This window comes from Bradysia coprophila, unplaced genomic scaffold (genome assembly GCF_014529535.1).
Source record: "Bradysia coprophila strain Holo2 unplaced genomic scaffold, BU_Bcop_v1 contig_94, whole genome shotgun sequence".
Taxonomy (NCBI): Eukaryota; Metazoa; Arthropoda; class Insecta; order Diptera; family Sciaridae; genus Bradysia; species Bradysia coprophila.
In genome coordinates, this window is record NW_023504022.1 from 9693662 (window position 1) to 9710340 (window position 16679).

Consider the following 16679-nt stretch of genomic DNA (forward strand, 5'->3'; position numbering starts at 1 on the left):
GATCGGTGATTCACTTGGTGATCATATCATTTTTTTTATTAATATCTTTGAGATCCTTAGCTATGCGAAAATTCTTCAATTTTTTTCTCCTTTTTTAATTTTTTTTAATTTATATGGTGGGATAAAAACAAGTCTGGCACAACAATAAAATTGTTTCTTTAAATTAAAAAAAAAGTTTTTTTTTCTTTTTGTTTGCTTCCGTTTTTCTTATGGCCTAACCGCTATATGCAATTTAAAAAAACCAAAAAAAAAAAATTGTTCATCTCATTCGCTCATCGAATCCACTCTCAACCATCTACCGTTTGAACTAATTCTAACATTTTACCATTTTGCAGCGATGCATCGAATCGTGTTATGCATTCGTGTTTGTTCGCATCACCGCCATCACCATCCCGAACTTTATTCGTTTGCATTATGACCACCGATGATCCGTCCGGACTTCGTCGCATCGACTTCTTCAGCGGCATTCGTATCACATCGGTGTCCGATTTGTCGGATGTGCGGAACGTTCGATTGACAATGTCCACCATAATGGAAGACGGTTCGACCGGTCGTATTGTCACTTGCTGCAATTGGTTCTGTTGTTGGTTTTGCAGTTGATGCTGCAGTTCGGCCAGTTGTTCGTCTTTGCGCCGCAATTCGTGCAGCAGTTTGCTGTTCTCCAGATTAAGTTGTGCATTTTCGTTCACCAGCGTTTTGATGATTTGTAATACTTTTTCGCGCTCTTGAGTTTTGGTATCTTTCAATGCCTCGACGGCAATGTCCCAAGAGGCACTGTTATTGCTACTGTCCGGTTCTCCAATTAAGCTGTCATCGTCATCTGTGTCGGTAGATAATTCTAATTCGGAATTGGTTGTCAATGTGACATTCGCACCGTTGGTGAGAACGCTTAACGGTTGCGATTGTGTCCGGTGATTATCGATTGACTCAATTGGTTCGGTATCGTGTGATGGTTTGTGAGATGTTGCAGGTACTGGCGATGTGGATGAGGTGATTTCATTAGACCCTGAGTGTCCTTCCGGACTGATTGGCGGCGGTGATGTTTGGTTGATCGGCGAAGCGACACGTAATTCTGGCGACACGGATGGCGGTTGTTCTTGCTTAATTTGAATATTGGCCGAATATATTCGTTGCTTCTCCCGATCACTATTCGTGTTATTACTATTGCTGGCCGATGTTACTTTACGCGGTGCTAGCGCAACGTTCGGTTGAAACGTACGCTCGAATCGTTCGCATTCCGATAACCGTACAACGCGTTCCGGATTTTGCAGAATCGGCGGCTCCTGAATTAAATATGGTAGATTCGGTGCAAATGCCATGTGTGGTGGTATGTGCTTCGGTCCTAATTGCCACGGTCGAAATGCAAACGGATGACGGTACTGGGCCAATATCATTGTTTGGTACTGATAGTCAAGCAGATATGATTCGTCGATTTGTTTAGCTTTTTTCAGAGGAATGTCTAAAGGCTCTTGTTTGCACGTGGCTGCCAGCAGCGAGTCTTCCATGTCAGCCTAAAATGGAAAATGAATTTTGTTTTAGCGAAATTTTGTCACCGAGAAAGTGTCGTTCAATTTTTGTCAATTTTTTTTCTGGTAAATAAAAAGGTTCTTCGTCTCAGTCTTATAACGAAAAGAAATACAAATCTCGTGAAGATTGACCTGTGCCTGTTTAATATACATAATACAAGCCCGATGAACGGGCGCGCGTATTATGCCATCCGTTGTAAGAAAGGTTACTGAACTTCTGCAACTTTGTTATATTCAAAAAAACAAAAAAAAAAAACAAAAAAAAAGAAATATAACATGCAGTGGAGAGTATGTATACGGTGTATAGGTATACGACATTCATACCTGTTCGAAATAAAAATAAAAAAAAATTGTGAGAAGGTATACGTTCAGTGTGTACGTACATAGATTTCAAAGAAATAATAATAAATTTCTTGTTGAATAAAAGTATTATGTTTTTTGATTCATTTTATATATGTTGGCTGATAGAAAGAAAGACGAAAAAAAAACACTCTGTATATGAGCGGCTACACGGGCTACACATACAGTACGTGTACATTTTACATTTATGTTGGTATTGTACATAAATTAAACGTTAAAGTCAATTCGAGTATGATAGCGAATTTTCTGTCTAGACGCTAGTGTTATAGAGAAAATTCCGTAGACGAAATTCATAGTTTTGTACTTTGTATTTAGTAGTTACAGTCAAAGTCATTACAATATTGTGGTTGGGTTTTTTTATTCATATAAATTTTGTGTAATTATAGGTACCCATACATTGTGTTAGACATTCAAAGTTTTGTTATTATTTCGTTTTCATGAATTGGTAACAATTTTTCTTTTGAATTACAATGGGCATACGGATTTTTGTTAGACGGTTGATGTAAATATTTACTTTGATGCAAACATGCTTTCAATGGACACAATGCTTTGGTTGAAAAAAAAAATCTCAAAAGTACATACATCTCAAGACAGACAATAAGATTGTGCATGCGATGACGGGGACTTAAACTAGGGCATTTCAATACTTTTTTCCCGTCCGTCAGCAAAGTTGTATAAAGAGATATTTTCGAAGGATTTTGTAGGATTTGAAAGGATTTTCTTGTCAGTTTCAAAGGATTTTCGAGCATTTTTAAACGATTTTTGAATATTTTCTTAAAATTTAAAGTATTTTTTTGAGGATTTTCTTAACAAAGGATTTTTCTAGGGATTTTTTTTAACAACGCATTATCCTTGGAAGTTTCTTAACAAAGGTTTTTACTTGGGATTTTCTTAACAAAAGATTTCCCTTGAGATTTCCTTAACAAAGATTTTTCTTTTGAATGTAATAGGATTTTCTACGTTCATCTGCCCCTCGTACGGATCTATTTGGGACGGTTACTTTGAGGCATAGCCAAAATTCCCAAATCTAAGAATTTGATGGAATTTAATTCCTAAAATAGGCTCTGCTTTCAGACGATTTTCCGTGTAGCCCCCTGTCTGCTCGGGCTACAACAAGCTATCGTCCAGATACATAAAATAGCATAACTTTCCCGATATAAACATTTTCGAACTCTTGAAGCTGATAATGTTCACAAAGCTACACTCAACTGAATTTCGTTAGCTCGTTTGTTTCGGCTGTTCCTTTTCAGTTCTCGTGGAAAGAGTCCAAACATCAATGCGTATTAACATGTACACGTAGAACGTGTGAGACAAAGTAAAACAAAAAGTCGCACAACAATTCGTAACTCAATTGACATGGTTGTAATTACAGGACAAAAAGTAACGACGACGCACAGTTTTACTTGGAAAGGTTGCATTCAATCAATTTTTTATTTTATCTTTTCCAATGTTTTGAACACTTGATGGTATAAAAATCCAAGAACGTCTTCAACAATTTGATGAATCACAAACTGACGTGAAGGTTTCGAAAGGTTGGCATATGTTGGTCAGATCAATTTCATTTCCGCAATATTTTTTTTTTTTTGTTCAAACAACAAGGCATGTAGGTGTATAACGGCAGAGGATTCGTTTTTTTTTTCGATTCTAAAAACAGCGAAATTAAAAACGATCCTAACTTAACAATGCACAACCATCGTGTCTACAGAAACCGCATTTTATAATTTGAAATGTGTGTATGTTTAATGTTTACTACGAATTCTCCCATGGATATGACGACAACAATAAAAAAAAATTAAAAACTAAATCCATCCGCATCAAGAAAAAAAACTATCCTAAAGCGTAAACATGTTACGAGTTATTTATTTCGTTGAATTTTTACAACATTGTTGCTTGCAAATTAGTGGAATCCAACTATAAATCGAGCCGATGTTTGCCCTCCGATAGCAAAAAAGTGTATTGAGAACGAAGGAAAAAAAATCGTAATTTTTAATTTCTAGACCTTCCGAGAAGGGAACAGATGCGTGATCCATTTTTGTTTTTATTTTTTTGTTTAAACATGTCGTCAAACCGAGAAGCAATTTCACGTTTTTTTTGGTTGATGAATTTGTTGCTGAAGAGTAACATTGGAATGATGATGATATTTAGTGACTGTTCATTTTAACAGATGAAGCTAGTTTCAATAGTACTGTAGGCCCAGTCAAACCGTTTAGTAATAAAATTAATTAAATTGAAATTTGGAATCAATGGGAAACCTTTGAAAATTTACTACAACATGTCTCATAGCTTTATCGATTGTGTGGTATCGTTGGAATAGCTACAATTTAATACAAAAAGGGAGTAACTCAGTAAACGGAACACTAAATATTTATGAAGGAACAATACGCTGCATCGTAAACAGGAATGAAATTTGAAGAAATTTTGAAACATATTTGAGAAACCGATTTCCCAAAAAAGTCTCTGATTGTAACATACAAACAAAACACGAAAAAGATGCATGCATCGGTCCGATTGCCTCACCAAAAGGCCATCGAATATGGTTATTGTCGTAATTAAGATTTTCGATCGATTTGACTTTCACAATTTTCAAATTTCTTCGAATGATAACGTTTCACGTCAACCAGCAAACCAATTTCACATACAAAACTATAAGACTCTCTATTAGCCTTCCTTAGCTGTCACCAGCAACGCTATAAACTTCCTAATTAGGGGACACTATGTGCAGTGTGAACGTGTCTACACTTACAGTAACATTCATCGATGGTCAACCGAAAATCATGAACACATTGACAAAAAATAAAAACCGAAACTTGGAACTACTTGAAGTCGTTGTGACGAAGCGGCTCCGTTGTGTAACTAATGTTATAGGTAAACATTTGCATAATCATTTTCTCTCCTATAAACGAAATGACCATAAATTTAATTGACATTGAGACTACACAATGGTTTGAATTCGTTGAAATTGATTTTGTCCAGCTCCATCGGGGCTCCACACTCACACACATATTGACAAAAAAATAAAAATAAATTATCGTTCACCAAAGCCAATGTTTGATGTTATTCAAATGTAAGCAAAAAATTCTAAAAAAAGAATTATAAGCAACGTCCAACGCATCCTATTACATTTTGTCCGTCTGAGTGTGGAACCCATTATTGTTGTGATGACTTTGTAAGTGTAAATTCGAGATTTTATTTTATTCGGAAGGAGGGAAAAAACGTTGAAGTTAAGCAGGAGAAAAAAAATTTTTTTGGTGAGCTGTAAGTCATCAGAAACTCATTTATATACATTTCAATTATTGAGTGCGTTTTAAACAAATTGACCTTGAGGAGATGAAGCAAAAAAAATATATCCAAAACCGAAAGTTTAAATGTGGCACGTATACGAGAGATTGGTTAGCGATACTCTATACCTTGTTCGAATGTGGCGAATGGCGTTTAAAAAAAAAACTCTTTAAAAAAAACAACAAATGTCGAGCTGCTGCTTGATGAGTACAACTGCTATAACATAATTTGAATAATTTGCTTATAATCTAGCAAAAAATTCTTATTTCTGAAAATTTTCCACTGAAAAACGTGATGAATTCGTATGTACGTCAAAGGTGGCTACATTCAGGCATTTCATTTTCTTCAATTCATTCAGTAATTAGGTCGTAGATTATTCCACTTTTTCGTCTCAATAGAGCAAAATATAATATTGCTTTCAAAGCAATGTTACATACAGTAGCTGTATACCACTTTGACTACATAATATAGGCTAAGCATCTTATACGACAACCTCATCATCTATTCTCTTTGAATGCACCCCGTTCATATTTTCCTAGCTAACCAGGGCAACGTCAACGCTGTCATAGAAAGCGAACACAACATCCTTCCACCTATCATTGTATTCATTAAAAATGTCGATTTTTACCGTGAAAGCGTTGCGATGATCTAGTATCATTTCACCCCATTTAATACGACTAAGCATGATGGTGGTATATAGTACATACACTCAGGTTACACTTGCCTCTAATCCTGACTCATTTGACTTTGCGAATATTAATGTAAAAAAAGCGCTTGCAGGTATCATCAAAGAACTAAACAAAAGAACCTTGAATGCTACAGCGGAATTCATTGAAATCTTTCATTTGCGTTGACGAATCATCAGACATTAAGTGTACCTTCTACAGTCTAACATTCAAGTTGAGAAGTGAAAATCCTTTCAAATAGACTCTTTGGGTTTTTACATTTCTCTTAATGTGTCAACTTGTTTCTTCTGCAGTCATTATGGATGTCATGGAACGCCCCTTAGCAAACAAAACACATCCATAATAATACGCTGCAACATTTCATTCAAATTTTTTTTTTTAAGAGAAAAAGCATACCTCATCTCAAAACGAGGTCACTTGTTTTTCCTCATTTTTTATGTTCTCTTTCGATTTTTTTTTGTATTATTTCTTTCTTTTTCATTTTTGTTAGATGCTCGCTATCATTTACGAAAGTCATAAATATAAATCTGTTAGATTCAACCTCTGGGTAACCTGAAGTGATTTTTCATTGAAATCGAATGCTGGGGTTACGCATGTTCATATCGATTCTTCTTCTTTTTTGTGTGTGTGGTTCCAAAGACAAACAATGGCATTATTACAGATATTACAGGGCTTATTATCTGGAATTTTGATAACCGAAAATTTCACAACAAAAATCTGAAAAATGACGACAAAAAACTGAAAAATTACGACAAAAATAAGAAAAAAATCGACAAAAATCCGAAAACATTCGACAAAAAACCGAAAAAATTCGCTAAACAACTAAAAAATTACGACAAAAATCAGAAAAAAAATCGACAAAAATCAGAAAAATTACGACAAAATTACGAACAATTTCGACAAAATTCCGAATTTCGGCAAAGTTACAACATAATTCGTATTCAGAATTTAAATTCCCAATAATGAGCCCTGCATTATGATCAAAGCTTTCGTCCTTTATATATTTTCTTATCCAAAGACATTAAGGGAATCAACGAATATATGTCAAGATGATGACAACGTTTATGATTGCATGACAACAAAATCGGAAATTAAAAAAAAAAATATTTATTCACCGACTCCGACCGTAAAAAAAGTCTGCGACATAAAATTTATGAGCCATCTCTGCAAAAAAAAATTTTGGTCGTTTTATTGAAAATACACTCTAGGACGTCAACTCTGTCACATTTCAGTTTATTTATAGGCTCTTCTTAAATACACTTCCTATTAAATACCATGGTGTTTGTTTTGATGATTGCTGCACACACAGCATATGTTCGAATATATATATATGCAACGACACTGAAAGCTCGGAAATTTGGCAATAAGACATGGCATATAAAATATCGTTCATTGGACCGTGTAGCATAATTGTAAATAAAACTACTGGCGAAATGGTTCCGGGCGATTGGAAAATCCGAACATTTGCTTGAAGAATAGAAATGTTGAATCGTCGTTCGCAGGAACGGGAAAATAATAGTTATTAGTTCATCGATAGGATGCTACACAAAACCCGGAACATTTTCCATAAATTGATGTGCATGGATTTATATTTACGTGTGTACGAGATACCGAGATACGATGTTTTATACGGCAAAAACATTTAAATTCAGTGAAGGAATATACATCTCATTTGTAAAGTCATATCAGATGAACTAGCTCTATAAAACTTTATAAACGTTATACCTAACTAACTATATATCTATACACGAAACACTATACAGCAAAGTAATACACTATTCATAAAATCGTTGCTTTCATTGTCTATGTTTTTCCTATATGCCCCCAATAGACGGTGTGCTTGTGCTGCTATGTTATGCTATGATATCATCTACGCGGTTGAAGAACATATACGTACATTTGTACATATATATATATATAACGACAGAGATGTGTATGCCATAGTATAATGCATATAGTACACATCTATAGACACAAAGTTTTATATATTTATATATATCAATGGATTGAAATAATAATAATGCGCGACTCTCCGCTTTTATTGTAAAACAAAATCGACATGAGATCGATGACCCTGTGTGCACAGTAAACAGCGCGCGCGTTATATTACGGGCTACAAAACTTTGTCGATTAATAACATGCAAGCGAATATTTATAAATAATGTGTAGTTATGTCGTTGAAAGAAAGGAAAAAAAAGCAAAAAAAAAATTAGCGCAATGGTTCGGTGTCTTTTATTCAGCATAAAATTTCCTCAAGAAAATTCGAAACGGAAAAAATTAAAATTTCGAATAATTGTCGGATGGAGAAGAAAAATCAATTTTTTTTCACTTGGTTGATATTTTTAGAAATCACTTTAATGTTCTCTACAATCGAAGTCCTATCCAAATTTATGATTCATCATCAAGACGTTTCGAACTTACATTTGATACGTGGTCAAGATTATCTTCGGAGTTAAAGCTTTGGCTTGTTACAATCTTCAAAAACGTGCTAGACGATCGTCCATAGGAAGTCCATAGATTCAAAAAATAGTTTGATGAAGGGTGAGATCAGGTTCGAGTTTACCAGTTTCAATTCAGGTTGACCCGAAGCGGATTCCAATCCGAACCTGAGCTTGACCTGAACATGAATTTCTCAACCCGAACCTGAGTTGGTTTAACCCGAATCATGACTTTTACTTTCAGATTTGACCCGAACCTGATCTGAACCTGAAATTTTCAGGTTAGATCGGTTTCGAGTATCCCGAAATTTATACTCCAGAAATCACAGATTTTCAAGAAAAACCTTGTGTAACCCGAAGTTGACCTGGTTCAGATGATGTTTGGGTCAAACCTGAATGTGAAGTTTCGATTGTAAAGGTCAGTTTTAGAGGAATTGTTTCTTTAGCTACTGGGAACCACTCTTGAGCCATGTCGACCGTTTAAAATTATGCCAATGAACATTGTTTGGAACGCTATCAATTCAAGTTTGTGCCACAATCCTTCCCAGTTGTGAAGGAACTTTGACAATTCATCATTCCCCCTCGAAATGTACACACTATACACAAATGTACTTGAAAGGCTTCAATGCATCGGTGTGCAAAAAGTATAAAAACCATTCATCGACAATAGCGTTCAAGCCACTCAACAAAGTCAATTTACACATTAATAATGGTCTAAATATACGCGAGATCGTTAATTTTACGAAGTTCAACTGAAAAAAACGTAATTCGCCTTTCTATTCTGTTGGCTTGAGATGTTACATTAACTTACTTGTTACATTTATTGGCTGTTAGAAATCGTTGACAGGTAGACAGACAGTTTCGAACCGAGAGCATAAAAAATTATTTGAAAAAAATTTAAATTAATTATTAAACGCCCGTTGTACGTTATAAGTGAGCCATTTACCATAAAGCTTCGCGTTGCATATATCGACAATGCGACCTGCAATTTAACGCAAAGACAATGGCACTTTGCTGATTTTATGCAAAAACATAGAAGAAAAAAAGATAATAATTGCGCAAAATGAATGAGTTCGGTGTATTTTGCACCATTAATGTGCATCATAATGACCTTATTCTACTTGCACATGGTATATAATCATGATTATTATGCATCTAATGCACTGTATACAAAGAGCATTGCAAAATATCAACATTTATTAGATATTTCCTAGAGCGAAGTAGCATTTTCTTTTCCACACAACCGGCGAAACAGAGTTGGAGTTTGTCGAACAACGTTCCCTGTCCATTCTAATTCTATGGTAATGAGACTATCGTACGAGGTACCTCAGCCCGTCTCTGTTCAGCGAAATAAAGATCTTGTTCAAATAATAAACGTTTTACTGGAACAGATTAGCTGATTGATATATCTCTAAGACTTTTGAAATTACATCTTTCGCTTGTCATTGTATTCACGTTAGCCGCTCCTCTTTGTGACATTTTATTTTTAAAATGTATTTCGCTATAATGGTAAGAAAAATGATATAATAAAATGGTATGTTCGCGTACACAACGTTTATGTGGATACACGACTACATTGAACCGAACACGAAACCAATTACTGCAGTCGCATATAAAGGCAGTTTTTTTTCATATAATTTCCATATATAAACAAACAATTGTGTGATGAGCCGAGTATAAACTGAACTGAACATATTACCATATATCATAACATACCATAATGTATACCACACAGCCTAATCTCAAATGTTTGAAATGTACGACCTTGGAATTATTGCTCATAACATTAACGCCTTTCGTATATGAACAAAGTTTGTTGTGTTTGACTCATAAGATGCAAATTTGAACATCGAAATTGAAAGAAAAAAAAATGTTTAACCGTCAGTTGTCTTCGAGAGTCTTTAAACAATTTTTTTTCTGTCGGTTCATTATTGTGCTTTGGCGTCTTGATAAAATGTTTTGTAAGATGAAACGCTGCTGAAATAAGTTACATAAAACAAATAGATGCGCAACTGAGGTCAAAGCAAGATCGTTTGAGACACATCAGTTAGTTGTCCTGTCCTAGAACCAAAATGACTAGAGCGTTGAATGCATGGTCAAAAATGTCAAAATTGAGTTAAGACTTATAATTGGCATGAGGATCATATAACGATTCAATCGTTTACTTATTTTATTTGATAGCAAATCTTGTACTTCTTTAGTTTTTCTCAGGCCCAAACTAGCCGCATGGTGAAGTCAGGCAAGCGCGATTGCGCCTTTTGGCTTTAAAACTCCATTAAAACTTCTATATTGGCTGCACAAAATATTTTTCTCTTCTCGACTATGATACGATACACATAGACTTAGTGTCCAATGCGCCCATTGGAAGCCAATTCGGTCCTGGTTTTACTACATGTTTTGCTATTTATAGGAGGAGTGGAACACTTACTAGAGACCATCACTCATTTGAATAAAAACAAAATTTTCCTTTTCAAATGAAGTTCGTGACGATTGGAAAAAAAAGAAAAAAATTGAAACCAACTTGATCTTATCTTATGCCATCAGTTATCGACAGAGATTACAAAACTTAGCGCTGACAAGTTCGGCTTCTAAAGTACGGACATGATTGTGGGTCAGTCAGTCTAAATACCTCCATTCTTGCACAAAAAAGGTTGTATACCAGTTCAATCTAGCATCAAAGGTTCGATCGAATCAGCAAGATAATACTGTGAACGGATACGCCAAACCTTGTGCTATGCATGTTTATCATTGAAGTCATATTGATTTTCCTTCCGTTGACGACAGACAGGTCAACGTTTTCACTGCGGTCGTTAAATGATTTTATAGAAATGAGGCATTTGTGGAATGGGTAAAAATCAGGATTCTCTATAACAACAAAGGCATTTCATTGCCCATTGAGGACATCTTAAGGTGTACTAACAAGTTCATGCCAATCGAATTGCAGCAACGATCAACACTTATTTTCGCGTTTAAGTTGAGCTTTCAGTTTGTAGAGTTTTAATGTAAGAAGCATGACTCACGACCAGAAGTCTGGACGAGACGCATAGCTTATATTTTGAATTAAAATTGAGTTTATGAGCAGTGCATGAATTAATGATTTTTTTCATTAATGCATAACTTAATATATCTCGACCTTCAGCATCAGTTGTAACTCATTTTTTTTTGTTCATTTATATGTACGTGTCGAGATGTTAAACACCTATAATACAATACCGAGATTATGTTGTTTGCACCTCTAATTAAAATAAAAACAAAGCTCGAACACATGTACGATTGCATGGTTGAACAGAAATGCACTTCCAAGGCTAGGCAAGCCATGAAGAAATCATAAACTCTATTAATGATATGTCGCTTTTGGTTATATCATTGTACCATGCGAAAAAGGTTAAGTTATGGAATTCCTACGTCGGTCGCTGTTTCTCGCGATTGCTTTTATTTACGAAAAAGGTGTAAATTTACTAGCGTTTTGAAAGTATTTTTTGTATCATAAGTTTTCGCGGATTTTTTTTTTAAATGGCCAGACACTTGATGATGATAAGATTGACGCAAGTGAATCGTTCGTTGTCACAATGAGTAATGCTGATATCATTCTATACTGAACACCTTAGAGGACATCTTGAAGTTCCATTAGTGGAATCCGCGTGACAACATTCATCCATTTACTCTTATCTATTTACCAATATATTTTGTATGGTAATTACTTTACGGTTCATGACCAGCATTAGCCGGAGTGAGAAGCCCCCGAGTCCACCTTTACAACAACTAACTAATTGTCAATTAGACACAATCTTTTATTATTGATCTGCATTGAAAACAACTAATAAATCAGACTGAATTTTCGATCGAATGGCTGCGATAAATGTGTATTATATATATGTATGTATCGACCATTAGCATTGACCTACAAATTATTTCCGATCTCTTATACACAATTTTTTTTTGCTGCTGCTGCTGGTGCTTTATACACATACACATAATAATATTCCAAGTGCAGTTCTTGCTGTTGTTCGATTTTATGTTTAATGATTTGCTTATCCATCTGCATTCGATGCAAACAATAATAAATGCAAAGGAGAAGAGAGACAAAAAAAAAATTGAACATTTTGAAAAAGACGGCTTTGGCTTAGGCCATAAACATATTCTATATAAGGTTTTTGCACAATAATTTTATAAAATTTTAATTTGTAACCTTGCACAAATCATCAATAAATAGAACAAGAGATCAACAACATTCATATAAAACATTTGTGTATAAAAAGTAGCGGTGTGTTATGTGCTTGCCTATCTCGATGTCGATTGTAAACTTTCAATTCGGTTGATCATCAGTCTGTGTTTTATTTGCTAATATAACAAAATGTTTGTACGTTTTAATGCACATTTGTGTCTATATAGTTACTTGTCATGGATTAATGATTTTGTAATAATGTGAACAAGATATTTAGGTAAAGCTGGTAGCTAGGTTATTGTAAATATATGTACATTGGAACGTACAGTAAAATTGTAGCAACAATTAAATTATGTAAAGTTTATTAGTTTCAATTCGAATCTGTTGAACAAGTGAATGGATCAGTATTTTCGTACATCATGTCATTGCTCAATTGGTTCTTGTTAAACCGTGTAGCATTGGTGGTTTGGTTTTTTTCGTTGGTTTTGAAGTATAACTCTCGAAAAAAGAAGCATCCAAATTATTTTACTTGCTACATGCGTCGAAAACCGTACTTTTCATGTTTCGAGTACTACCTTCGATGACCTCAGAATGCAAAATGAAAAGTCTCGTTTTCGCGTTTATTGAACACGAAATTCACACGAAAACTCTACTTTTCATCTTTTTATCTCGTGGGATTTTTAATTTCGGCTTCGTCTCAAATCAAAAAACTTCACACGAAAACTAGACTTTTCAACCTTGGACAAAACAAATGATCCAATACAGTGCTTGTCCGGCTGATGCGCATGCTCACTGCAAAATATCATCATCAAATGATACAATTTCCAAATGATTGATACAATATCAATCGAATGTTTTATCGATAATCGATAAACATCAATTGATTTCAAAAATGTCGGTAATCCATTTTCACCAAATAATCAATTGTTTATCCATAAAACGACATATCGAACATGTCTAGGCTGATCATTTGTTATCGATAGTAATGACAAAAATGAGCAACGACCACCAGCTGATGTGGTCTTAAAATTATGTTAAAACGAATGAAGTAAAAGATTTTGTATCGAATTCAAATTGGATGGTGGTCATATATTAGTAGTCGGTCACCTATTGTCCGACTATTGTTATATGCCCGGAGACGGGTGGGCCCACTCTACTAGACGATAATTTGAAAATTGAACAAAAGCAGTAATAGATTTGATGATTATATGGCGAATGACGATATGTTTACCGTTCTAAAAGATTAATTTGAGTTACTCAATGACTTCAAATCAAAATTTCTCACGGTGAGGTTGAACAAAACTTAAATATAGTCGCGACACCACATCATATTTTTCTTCATGTTCTTATTGAGGGACTCGAGTACTATAAAGAACCACATTCAGTTCGCAGTTCCATCCAGCCGTTTCGGAGAACCGGCACTTATGGCTGTGCGGGACCGACGAGTCAATTTAAATACAGATTGTTATCGCAACGTATAGAGGGTTTAATTCTAAGCTAATTCGTGTTAAAATGGCTTCGCTCGACAACCTGACCGTGTAGCCACAGCCAGCTAAAGTCGAAATTTCGACATTTTTAAGTCATTATATGTCCAAAATTGAGAGTTTGAAAGCTTAGAATTAGTCCCTCTATCCGTTGCGATAACAATCTGTATTCAAATTGACTCGTCGGTCCCGGACGGCCATGGGTGCCGGTTCTCCGAAACGGCTGGATGGATCCGCTAACTGAATGTGGTTCCTTATAGCACTCGAGTACCTCAATAAGAACATGAAGAAAAATCAGAGGTGGTATCGGGACTCTATTTAAGTTTTGTTCAACCCCACCGTGTTTTACAATCGCTGAATGCTTTAAAGATTGATCTTAATGCTAAACTTTAAAAGATAAGTACGCGCAAAGTGCATACTTGTCAAGGTTTACTGAGTAGGATATTCTTTAACGTTAAGAGACTTTAACAAACCTTTCTTTAAATTTCTGATTAAAAATCTAGAGTTGTTTCACACAACGCCTTCCAATTCGTACCAATGTTCAAGTCTGTGTCAGCAATTCTCATTTGTCCAATTTAAGTAATTTGATTTTATTCCCTGAACGGGATTCTTGTACCAAAGTTTTAAATTCGACGTCACTCTACATCTATTTCTCATAAAGTTCTTACAAACCAAAAAGAACAAACTCTGTTATAGGTACGAACATACCCGAGGTACATATTTCTCTGAATAAGGAGCAATTTAAGATAGAAATGAACACACACCACAAAAAAAAACACCAACGAAAGCACTTTAATGATATATAAAATTGGTCTAATATACGACCACATCCAACCGCACACAATTCTTTTTTTCATTTCTATAGTTTTATTTTATAGCCTCCATTAATGGCCTGCCTTTCCATTGAAACACACATCGAAAATTCTTTGTCCTGCGATGCGTGCTATAATTTATGTTTGCTAAAGCAATGTGCTACTATATTGTACAATTGTATGTTTCGGGGAAAATGGTTTAAGTAGATTTGGAAATTGTTTTATACTAGGGAAAGGACGGCTGTGGTATGTTACTGACATTGCGATAATTTACTGAACGACCCGAGACCCCGAGACTCTTTCATTTCGGATAAGAATTATTGGAATCTATATATTTTCTGTTCGTGCGTATGTTGCAGGAGATTGGACAGTTTTATTCATTTCCGTATTTATTGCTTTAAGTAGGTGAACGCGAAGTTAGACTTACAATGATCTTTAAGTCTGTTCCAGTGTGTTTTTATATTCAATGTTGTGTGTTCAAGTGACAGCTTGTTCGAAATCAAATGAAATTTCAGACACAAGATCGTGCTCGTGATCGGTGATCAAGTTTGTGTTTTACTGAAGGTTCGGTTGAAGGGAAAAGCAGTAGAAACAAGGTAACTGAAATGCTATTTTAACGAAATACGATTAAATTCACTCGGTCTGATAGAAGTTTCAGTCGACAGGAATAATGAAATACTTCATTTTCGCACCATTTCTTTCAAATCATCACCTCGTGAATTCAGTTAACAGTTCGAACATTTACGAAAAAAAATAATATTTCGAACAATGATCTACAGCCCCATATACAATGTATCATAAATTACGTATCATAAAATGAAAATCCACTATCTTGACTACAAATAGGTCCTTTGTGAACTGTGAAATTTATTTTATGATGCCTTTCACTTTTGATATGTTTTCGTTTTTTTTTTTAAATAGACATCTACCAACTTCGCAAAATATGTCGAGATATATTATATTCGCTGGTACGAATTTACTGTATGTGTGCGGCGGTGTTCTATAATGTCGATAAAAAGCAACAACAAATCGAGGAACATTCTTCCTTCCATTTAGTACATAATGTATACGTATACCATAAGCGCACACGGGCATCACAGTACCTTCTACTAGTATATATCCCACTATGGCTGTTACACAGCCGTACACTTTGAGTGTGTGGGCGAAATTTTGCCGCCTCTATAGGGAATTTCTCAGAAATGTATAGACATTACTTGAACGGAGGTGGAATGGGTGGCGTGTGGAAAATTACAACCAGTTCACCCACAAAACGGTTTTTGTTGCTGCAGACGTAGACGGTAACGCATCGGGTGGTAGGGAATTGTGGAGTTTCACACAGAATACGCTTGCGTAAAATCAATAGCCGTTGACTCGCCTTATTGGCGCCGCATGACATTGTGCTGGTATTTTTTGAAAAAAAATTTCAATTTTAATTTTTTTTCTGTCGACAATTTTTCTGGAAGATCTACTTGACATAGTGGAAATCTGTACACAACCGTAGATACAGATCGTTACAATTAAACGTAATTTCAGCTTTCTGCTGATTTTTGTTATTGTGAAAAAGGAAAATTCATTCATACAACTAACTAGCAGGCTTGAACGAATGTTATCTTTCAGTAAAATCAATTAATGAACTGAAGAGTCGAGAGAGTTAGGTGATTTTTATGAATACAATCTCGTAAATAATACGGGCTCGCGTCATGTCTATCTAGCAATATTTCTCCTTAAAAAAAAACATTTTCGAATTGATAGTGAATAAAGTAGCCAAAGCACAGACACAATTACAGTTCATGTCTGGGTTAGATTGGCTAGGGCACTGAGAAGACAAATGGAAAATTAAAACTTAATTTTTGCTATCTTATCAGTGCTATTTATCAACATGTCTAAGCGAAATCGCTATTTCTAACCAACGTACTCATTTCTTTATCA

The 16679-nt window shown here is 35.0% G+C and overlaps 1 protein-coding gene across 1 annotated transcript in view; it reads right to left on the reverse strand.

Moving 5' to 3' along the window:
- Positions 1–218: 218 nt before the first annotated feature.
- Positions 219–16679, reverse strand: part of LOC119085360 (ski oncogene) — a 46664-nt gene continuing 30203 nt past the window's right edge. The window contains exon 2 of the mRNA XM_037195738.1: positions 219–1511. Within this exon, the coding sequence (XP_037051633.1) occupies positions 288–1511 (1224 nt within the window). The 3' untranslated portion in view covers positions 219–287. The remainder of the gene's footprint in view (positions 1512–16679) is intronic.